Raw genomic sequence first — 11,384 nt, 5'->3', positions numbered from 1 at the left:
ATTAAATGAAATGATTGCTCTTCATAAATACTTCCAAAATATCAAATGAAAATAGGGTGTAACAAGCCAAATTTTCTTTAAAAAAAAAACAAAACCCAAATTGTCCTATCAATTTCTATATAATTACAATCTGCCCTTGATTTTACAATGATTTATTTGGACAAAATATTCAAAAACAACTTACTTAGTATTGATTATTTGATAGTTTAATCTTTGAATTTCAAGCTTTAGATGTTTTAATGTAAATTGAATGATGCCTGGATAAATGTTTTTAAACCAAAAATGTATTTCAGCAAGAAGGATTCTCAGAAAAAGACATCCGATCTATCTTAAACACGTAAAATAAAACAAAATGAAATGTACTAGCTTATCCTGATGTTCTTTCAATGGTCAAAGGATGGAGAGTAATAATATATATATATACTAAATAAATACAATGTAAATCAATTTATTTTGATTCTACATGCATAACATGGTCATGGTGGTAATACAATAGACTTATAAATGTAATTATATATAACTTCAAAAACAAAACATCTGAAAAAATAGGAGACAACTCTGTGTTTTTTTTAAATTTTTTACATATCTTCAAAACAAAAAAAAGTTAGTATCTCACCTCCCATCCCCTTCTCCAAAAAGTTTTGGGAACAGCCCTCAGACTTATCAGACAGATAAAATCCCTGGATTACCATTACATGAGCAATGTAAATATTTTGAATTTCAATTGAAAATATTTAAGAGTTGCCAAAATTTATAAATACTTTGCAAAAAATCTATTTCGTAAATGAAGCTCATCTTTGTACATTATATGTTATCAAACATGTCAAAATACATCCACTTGACCTTTTAACAATAGTAACCATTACTATTTGACTGCTCAAAATGAAATCAAGCCACCAAGTTTTCATTTGTTGGGGCTATTGCACATGTATTCTAAACTGAAAATAATGAATTTATAAACGATTCATTCTGATTCCAAAGTTTTCCTTATCTGAATTAATAGGAATTTTCTCTTCAACTGCCCCACTTTTAGTCCAGCCAGTTTCATCTTGAGATAAATATTCTCCTTTTGGCAAGTTTCTAGTGACATCATTTCTGTAATTTTCTAGAAAACTGCCAACTTTGGTGAAAAATTTTGCTTTACAATTTTTCATTGAATCCGTGATTCCCGTACAGAAGATATCATAATTCAAGGTCAGCCAAAGAAATACTATAGTATCATAACATATTGATTTATATCCGAACAAATCCAATTCAGTTGTTCCAAGGAGCACATCTTCTTCGCTATCATAAAAATAAATGACGATCTTTTTTTTTGAGATCCCTATAGTAGGAACCAAACAATGTTTTAGATCATCTCCATATTCCTTGCGCTTGAGAAATGAGAAAACGATTGTTTGAGCTAAAACCTGTTCCTGATGATTAGATGTCTTTGTGTCTGTAGAAGACTCTGCTAAAGAAACAGCTGATGAACCAACTTTTAAATTATCATCTTCGGCACCAGCCAAATGCACAGAAACATTGTTAATCAATATATCAGATCTACCATACCAACCATCAATCCAACCTATGAAATAAAATAAAAATTCAGATCAATTAATATATCTATATAATGGTGATACCCAATCAAACATGTCTGTTTTTTTACAATTGTTAAATTTTAAAAAGTGTAGCTGGCTGCAAATGACATTAGTCATGTTCCTTTAATTTTATTTGGCAAATGTTTAGAATGTTTTTCTTCCCCATACATGTACACATATTAAATTTTAAGTTGAAGGCAACACAGGGTGTAGCTATATAGCCAATAGTTTTGAATCCTTTAATCAAAGTGCTTGTGAGCACTGGATGGAAATGGTTGCTTTAATTTTGCAGTGGAAACTAAAACTAAAATTTGCAATGAATTAAGCTTTTAAACATGTTAAAGGCAATACTATGAATTGTCTAGTTTCAACTACAATTATGTAAAAGAGAGATAACTTTGAATTCGAATATTACTTGAATAATGACATTGATATTGATTCATGCACCATGCCAGTCTGCATCAAAATCTTTTCCAACTTCTTCCAACGAAATTACATCTGACAGATTCAAAATGATGACAAAAGTGCATGCGACCTTCAGTCATCTGGTGAGCTAAAATGCACTACAAACAAGCATACATGTACATGATATACACAGTGTGGCAGCATATAAATAGGGTTTCCACATTAAAACTAGAGGTTCTTACAAGCCTGTGTAGCTCACCTGCATTTTCAACAATAGCCATTTTTGGTAAAAATCACCACAAAAGGGCAATAACTCTATAAAGATTTAACTGATAATTTCAGTCATGTTGACATCTTTGTAGATCTTGTCCTGCTGGTTATTTTTGCTTTTTAAGGCTTCTATCAACCTTTGTATCTATTACAATTTTCAAGATAAAAGGCAAAAACTCCAAAAAAGGTGAAAAAATCTTTAAAGGGAAATAAATCCAATAACAAGCCAACTAAAGATTTCAGCCATGATGTCTTATTTGTAGATCTTTTCTTGCTGATCATTTTTGCTGTATAAAGTTTCTACAGGTCTATCTATTTTAGTTTACAAAATAAAAATCAAAAATGCAAAAAATAGAATAAAATGTCATTACAGGGCAATAACTTCAATAAGGAGTCAATTGATGATCACTTATTTGCAGATCTTGCTTTTTGATCATTTTGGCTTCTTAAAATTTCTTTCTATCTAAATTATATAGTTTTTAACAAACAATGTTTTTAAAGATATAAGGCAAGTTTTTTTACACGCAAAATATTGTTAAAAATTAAAAGAGCAATAACTCCAATAAGGAGTAGTCATATGATTTCAGTCATATTTAAATTATTTTTAGATCTTGTTTTGCAAATCATTTTTCCTAATTCAAATTTCTCTGTATGTATTATACATGTACATGTAGTTTTCAAAATAATAGACAAAACTTGCATTTTACAACTATGTTCTAGTTTAAGTCATGTTGGCAATCTTGGTTGACAGGGGGGAAGGGGGGGGGGTTGGACTAATTTTGTAAACTAGTTCCCCAATAGTGATTGTGGCCAAGTTTTATTAAATTTAAGCCAGTATTTTCAGAGGAGAAGATTTTTGTAAAAGTTTACAGACAACAACTACAATGGACACCAAGTGATGAGAAAAGCTCACTAGGTGTTTTGGACAGGTGACCTAAAAAGGGAAGATATTGCTATATTTTTGCCTTGGATAAATTAGGAGATTTGTTTGATGAAGATTCACTACCAAATGGGCAATGAAAACTTAAGGAAGGCCTTCTGTAGCATCAAAGATATGACAGGTACATGTAGGAGAATCGATAAATTCAAGTTTTTTGTTGACCATAAGCTTTATTATAAATCTTACCAAATGAATTATCATCAAAATCTACATCTACACTTTCACCATTTTTGCATGGACAACTTGGTTGGAATCTTAGATTATCATATGAATCATCGATTGTGTAACTTCCATCTACGGTCAGAGGTGATAACAAATGCTGTGCTACTATAACTGCCCACTCTGCTTCATCACATGTTTCACTTTCCACTAATGCAATATCATGATCTACAAAAAAAATTACACGCAATACATGTATATACATATATTCATATAAATTTTCAAATTTTATTTTTATCTACTGTAAATTTCAGAAATTTTGCGATGTTTCAATTAATACAAAAATTGCAACTTGGATTTCGAATCTTTTTTATTCTACCTTTAGGTCAAAAATTTTAAAAAGTCCTAAACATGTCGAGGTGTTTGGGTACCTGTAAAGTGTGCAATGAAATAAAAATGGAAGGAAAAATAGACCAAAATAAAATACAAAATTAAACAAAAAGAAAATCAAATACACCTACATGTATTTTTTTTAATTAAAACTGAACAGTTGATTTTAAAAGTTCAATGGGCTGCCAACATGGCCAATATCATCTGATTTTACAAAAGACTTTTTACTTTTCAACAGATTTTTAAAGTTTACCATTGTTTACTCTGATGTTGTAGTTTAACCATATTACATGATATTAGGGTCAAGGTTTTGCACAAAGTAACATGACTGATCTGCCACATTCTGTATGTGCCTGTCCCAAGTCAGGAGTCTTGTAATTTAATGTTTTTTGCCATACATGCATGTATATTCTTTTTTTAATTGTTTTGTACATAAATTAGGTTGTTAATTAGTTTTCTTGTTAGAACTGTTAAATTACATTTGTCATTTTGGAGTCTTTCATTGCTTGATATCCGGTATTTGTTTTGCTCATTGTTCAAAATTAGCCTTGATAAATGAAAATTTATTAAATTATAACGATCTTTAACCATGCAAAGGATATATTTCTTGGCACAATGAAGCCAATTTACACTGTAAGTACCAAACCACTTTGACATTTTGTTTTCTTAACAATTATTTGATCATTATTACTTGATTATTGAAATTTATTAAATAAACTAGCTATCATTACAAAGTTGCTTTATATATAATAACATATATAGTATATGCCAAAACACATAATTAACAGCACCTGGTGATGTTTCATAGCCTGACTGGTTTCGGTCCATAAGGGACCTTCATCAGAGGCAGAATGGTGGATTAATGTTTGCTCCCGATTTATATATATACAGTAACCATGGTAACCGGCGGATCAGAGTTAACCAGCGGTTCAATTAACCGGTGGTTCAGAGAACTTTAACCGGCAGTTCAGTTCACAGAGGGATTATCATTGGTTACAGTAAACTTTATTAGGCTAATGTATCTGTTATAGTAAACATTTTGAAAATGTTACGGTAAACATTTTGGCATGTTACGGTGAACATTTTGACATGTTACGGTAAACATTTTGGCATGTTACGGTGAACATTTTGACATGTTACGGTAAACATTTTGGCATGTTACGGGAAACATTTTGACATGTTACAGAAATCATTTTACAGGATACCGTCAACATTTAACCTGATAATATAACCCTTTTTGGGCTTTAGCATTGGGTATAAGGGTGTTTTAATTTAAATTGAAGTACATGGTAGTCATTTAGTCTTGATCTTTGGCTTATGATACACCTAAATATCAAGTCTTGAGAAAGAATTTCATGGTAGTCATGCAGTCTTGATCTTTGGCTAATGATACACCTAAATATCAAGTCAAATAATTGGGGGTACCATGATTTTCCGAGGATAGCAAGAACTAATTAATATCCCAAGGACCAATTGATTTGTCCCGAAAACTTGAGTTCACATGGTGATTATAGTGATATACTACTCAAAACAATATTAAAGAATATAATTTTAAGATAATACTCGTTTTTACTCAATAAAAGTGCAATTTAACTTCAGGACGTCGATAAGCATGTCTTGTACATGTATGCTAATTCCTTGTTGAAAACAATATGGCGGACATAATTATTCAAAAGGTAAAAAACTTTAAAAAAGAAATAAAAGTATTAAAAGTACTGAAAGAATAGATTCTTTAAACAAGAGTGCACACGCTGAAATGTCTCGCCTTCTTTACTAATCATTGATATTATGTTGATAGTCCTAAATATAAAGCTTTATTACAACTGTCACATAAACTTAACATTAACCAAGAAAACTAAACATTGACCAATGAACCATGAAAATGAGGTCAAGGTCAGATAAACCATGCCAGGCAGACATGTACAGTTAACAATTCTTCCATATAACAAATATAGTTGACCTATTGCTTATAGTTTAAGAAAAACAGACCAATACACAAAAACTTAACACTTAGCAAAGAACCGTGAAAATGAGGTCAAGGTCATATAGAACCTGCGCGACTGACATATAGATCATAAAATATTTCCATACACCAAATATAGTTGACCTATTGCATATAGTATAAGAAAAAAAGACCAAAACTCAAAAACTTAACTTTGACCACTGTACCATGAAAACGAGGTCAAGGTCAGATTACACCTGCCAGCTAGACATGTACACCTTACAATCATTCCATACACCAAATATAGTAGACCTATTGCATACAGTTTAAGAAAAACAGACCAAAACACAAAAATTTACTATAACCACTGAACCATGAAAATGAGGTCAAGGTCAGATAACACCTGCCAGTTGGACATGTACACCTTACAGTCCTTCAATACACCGAATATACTAGACCTATTGCTTATAGTATCTGAGATATGGACTTGACCACCAAAACTTAACCTTGTTCACTGATCCATGAAATAAGGTCGAGGTCAAGTGAAAACTGTCTGACGGGCATGAGGACCTTGCAAGGTAGGCACATACCAAATATAGTTATCCTACTACTTATAATAAGAGAGAATTTAACATTACAAAAAATGTTAACTTTTTTTTCAAGTAGTCACTGAACCATGAAAATGAGGTCAAGGACATTGGACATGTGACTGACGGAAACTTCGTAACATGAGGCATCCATATACAAAGTATGAAGCATCCAGGTCTTCCACCTTCTAAAATATAAAGCTTTTAAGAAGTTAGCTAACGCCGCCGCCGGTTCACTATCCCTATGTCGAGCTTTCTGCGACAAAAGTCGCAGGCTCAACAAAAATCACTTTTTTAAGTATTAATATTTTAATTACCCCCACTAATTTCAACACCCCCGAACAGTGAAATTTTGATCGCAAACAGTAAAATTTTATTACATAATCTGTAAGATGAAACCTGAATTTTACAGGAAAATTACTCACTGCTGAGAATAAATAAAATGCTCCGCAGGGCGCAGCTTGATACGACCGCAGAGGTCGAACCCTGAACAGTTGGGGCAAGTATGGACACAACATTCAAGCTTGATACAGCTCTGAATTTGGATTGTGATTAAATATTTGACACAGCATAGGTTTCTGACACAGAATGAATGTGGTCTAAGAACTAAAAAATTTTAAATTGGACATTCACCTATTATGGTCCAATATCCAAAATCTAAATACATGGTTAGATTCAGCATATCAAAGAACCCCAAGAATTCAATTTTTGATGAAATCAAACAAAGTTTAATTTTGGACCCTTTTGACCTCAATGTGGACAAAGTTGATAACGGGGCCCAAAAATCTAAATACATGGTTAGATTCAGCATATCAAAGAACCCCATATATTCAATTTTTGTTGAAATCAAACAAAGTTTAATTTTGGACCCCGATTTGGACCAACTTGAAAACTGGGCCCATAATCAAAAATCTAAATACATGTTTAGATTCAGCATATCAAAGAACACTAAAAATTCAATTTTTGTTAAAATCAAACTAAGTTTAATTTTGGACCCTTTGGACCTTAATGTAGACCAATTTGAAAATGGAACCAAAAATTAAGAATCTAAATACACAGTTAGATTCGGCATATCAAAGAACCCCAAGAATTCAATTTTTGATGAAATCAAACAAAGTTTAATTTTGGACCCTTTTGACCTCAATGTGGACAAAGTTGATAACGGGGCCCAAAAATCTAAATACATGGTTAGATTCAGCATATCAAAGAACCCCATATATTCAATTTTTGTTGAAATCAAACAAAGTTTAATTTTGGACCCCGATTTGGACCAACTTGAAAACTGGGCCCATAATCAAAAATCTAAATACATGTTTAGATTCAGCATATCAAAGAACACTAAAAATTCAATTTTTGTTAAAATCAAACTAAGTTTAATTTTGGACCCTTTGGACCTTAATGTAGACCAATTTGAAAACAGAACCAAAAATTAAGAATCTAAATACACGGTTAGATTCTGCATATCAAAGAACCCCAATAATTCAATTTTTGATGAAATCAAACAAAGTTAAATTTTGGACCCTTTGGACCTCAATGTGGACCAATTTAAAAACGGGGCCCAAAATCCAAAAACTTAATACACGGTTATATTCAGCATATTAAAGAACCCCAAGAATTCAAGAATAAAACCCCATTGAAATTGATCAAGAAATAAGCAATTTATAAGAAGTATCTTCTTTAGCACAATACTGTGCAATTGAATATTTCTTGCTATTGCGCAATACTGTACAATTGACAATTTCTTGCTATTGCGCAATATTGTGCTATTGGATATTTCTTGCTATTGCGCAATACTGTGCAATTGAAGATTTCTTGCTATTGTGCAATACTGTGCAATTGAAGATTTCTTGCTATTGTGCAATACTGTGCAATTGAAAATTTCTTGCTATTGCACAATACTTATTATATAAAAATTTACACATCCTGTTTGGTGTGTATCTCCTACCATATCATTATTATTTGTTTTTAAATATAAATCAGAAATAACCAACTTAAAATGGAAAATTTAAAAAAAAAAAAAAAGGAAAAAAAGAAAAAAAAAAAAATCCCCCCCCCAAATTTTTTGAACCCCCTTATGATTCATCAACCCCAAACTCAATCCCAGCCTTCCCTTTGTGGTATGGTACCTTGCAGTACAATTTCAGAGAGATCCATACACTTGAACACAAGTTATTGTCTTGAAACTAGAAAAATGCTTATTTTTGGCCCCTTTTTGGCCCCCAATTCCTAAACGTTTCAGGCAATTACCCCCGAACTCAATTCCAGCTTTCCCTTTGTGATATGAAACCTTGTAGTACAATTTCAGAAATATCCAAACACTTACACACAAGTTATTGTCATGAAACTAGAAAAATGCTTGTTTTTTGCCCCCTAATTCCTAAAATTTTGAGGCAATTACCCCCAAAATCAATTACAGCCTTCCCTTTGTGATATGGAACCTTGTGATACAATGTCTGAGAGATCCATACACTTACACACAAGTTATTGTTCATTATAGCAATTTTTTCAACAAATATAGAATTTACAGCTAAATGATTGTATCATAGGCACAAACCTTGCTATTTAAAAGAAGAAAAAGGTTCATTTTTTCCAATTTTACTAATAATAAGATATAATCTAAACCTATATGTTTAAAATTTTGGTAAAACTACAAAATCACAATTTGTGACAAAATTTTGAATTTGCTACTTAAATAAGTGATTTTTAAAATTGAATGCAAGTTGAATCTTATTTCAACTTTCATTTTTGTTTATATATCTATTGAAAAAAAGTGTTTTTCTCATAATGCAAGACCTACAAATGTACATTTGTACAACATAACAACTTTCATGACTTTACAACATAGTTGTTTTTTAATTCTTCATGTATTTCATCATGTTCATATTCTATCTCCAAAGAAACATTGATAAGATAAATGGCTTATAAACATGATAAAAGCATACATGCATACATGTATATTTTTTGATACTGTAAATTTACATGTATCCCATGTCTATTGATATTCCTAAAAATAGGCATACATTGTAGTGTATAATATTTTAATTTTTATCAACAGGTATATGTAGGAGATGCCTTGCAACAGATTTGAAAGAAGAGTTTAGAGGTACATTTATGATATTAATTAAAGATGTAACAATGAATAGAGATTGCTAAATGGACAGCAAATAAGATTTTATTATCATTTGGATGAATTTTGTAACAGCACGATAAACAATGATCACAAAGAATCAATAAATAAGAAAAAAAAAACTATTAAAAGATCTGGTAAAAAAACAAATTCACTGTGGTAAACATGGTAAACACACACACACCACTCAAATTCTTATTTTATTGTCAATTAATGAACATAAATAAAAAAAAATTTAACTACAACAATGTACTTGTCCTCTTTTCTGGCGATAAGCCAGAAAAAAACTGGTTATCCTGTTAGACTAACATATTCTCAAGATGGAGACAATTTTCCATTTTCATAATTTTTGAAGAAAAAATAATAACATTTATCAAAATCTGTTTTAAATAGTCTCAATAACTGACTAAGTGACCTTACAATCATTCAATACACTAAATATAGTTGACCTATTGCTTATAGTTTCTATAAACAGTCACTGAGTCAGGGGTACTACTTGTACAAGTAATTTTTATTTGAGTTTTCGGGACAAATCAATTGGTCCTTGGGATATTAATTAGTTCTTGCTATCCTCAGGAAATTGTGGTACCCAATAATTGGTGCCAGATATGATGTTTGGGGACTGAACGACCAGATACCTATGCCTATGGTTTCCCCTTACCATGCTTACAATCCTTATCCGCGATTAAATAATTCAACAATTTTTTCAAAGCTTCCATTTGTTTTCCATCTTCTGGAACCTGCGGATGTGGATCAAGGAGTTTCTTTAAAATAAAAATTCCATTCCGAAAAATTGACCCAGCTGCATAAATGCGGGCGAGGGGTTTTTCGTCTGTCCTGTATTTTTCATACATTTGTACCTCACAAGATGCACGCGTGAACTCCTCACTTAGAAGGGCATTCGTCTGCAGTATTTCTAGTGTACGAAACACCAAATCTGACGATCCTCCACACAACGATATGTATGCCTCTTCCAATAAATCTTTTTCAATTTCCTTTTTTAAAAACTCTTTAAAGAATGACCCACAAGTGTCTGTCTTAAGCCGTTTTGCACTCGTGTGCGCTCCTTCTCCCGACATTTTTAAATATCAGAGCGAACAATCGTACGATTTATTCAGTTACACCAAGGATTTGCCAAGTACACATAAACTTGAAGTTGAGGGATTACTAGTCAAACTCGTTAGGCTCCTCTTTGGTTATTAGGTTCACCAATCTACTTCCGGTCTAAATAGTGGTTTCGTCCCAATCATCCCTTCGTACCCTTAGTGTTTTCACGCTGCCATGGTTCTTCCACAGTAAGAAGGTAAATTATAATTCTTGTTTGGCATTGTTTTTTTTCTTTCAAAAAAGCAAGTCGTTTGTTGATGTGGTTCATATAGATTAGACCGTTGGTTTTCCTGTTTGAATTGTTTTACACTGTCTCAGTAGTAATTTAATTTGGAGTCCCTTTTTATAGCTTTCCGTTTGGTTTGAGCCAAGGCTCCGTGTTGAAAACCGTACTTTGACCTATAATGGTTTATTTTTTACACATTTTGCCTTGAATGGAGAGTTGTCTCATACAACATCTTCTTATTTCAATTTATCAGACACATACACATATACGTTTTATTCTCATTTTCACGTATGTATTGATAAACATTTAACAAATATTTATTCGCAAAATCGAAATCGATTACACTGGGCATCAAGTAAAAAAAGGAGATGTGGCGTAATTGCCAATGAGACAACTTTCCACCAATTAAAGTTCGAATGAAGTGAATGTAAGCAATTATAGGCAACTGTACGACCTTCAATAATGAGACAAACCCATACCGTATAGTCAGCTACAAAAGGCCCCGGCATGAAAAATATGAATCGGGGAAAACTAACGTCCTACTTTATTTAAAAAAAAATTGTGAAAAAACAAATATGATAGACACGAACCAACGACAACCACTGATCTACAACCTTAATTCTGACTTGGGGCCGGCAAATATGATATAGA

At 31.9% G+C, this 11,384-nt stretch overlaps 1 protein-coding gene across 1 annotated transcript; it reads right to left on the bottom strand.

Moving 5' to 3' along the window:
• Nucleotides 1-517: 517 nt before the first annotated feature.
• On the bottom strand, nt 518-10,595 carry LOC127715972 (uncharacterized). The gene is made up of 3 exons (XM_052222073.1): nt 10,062-10,595; nt 3,382-3,582; nt 518-1,567 (listed from the first exon to the last, which is right to left on the bottom strand). Exons 1-3 carry the CDS (start codon nt 10,477-10,479, stop codon nt 954-956), a joined length of 1,233 nt encoding a protein of 410 aa, XP_052078033.1. The 5' UTR covers nt 10,480-10,595; the 3' UTR covers nt 518-953.
• Between the last annotated feature and the right edge of the window lie 789 nt (nt 10,596-11,384).

The sequence above is a fragment of the Mytilus californianus genome, unplaced genomic scaffold, assembly GCF_021869535.1.
Source record: "Mytilus californianus isolate M0D057914Y unplaced genomic scaffold, xbMytCali1.0.p SCAF_9, whole genome shotgun sequence".
Lineage (NCBI taxonomy): Eukaryota > Metazoa > Mollusca > Bivalvia > Mytilida > Mytilidae > Mytilus > Mytilus californianus.
The sequence above is the reverse complement of the archived record's forward strand: the minus strand, read 5'-3'. Positions and strand labels throughout refer to the sequence as shown.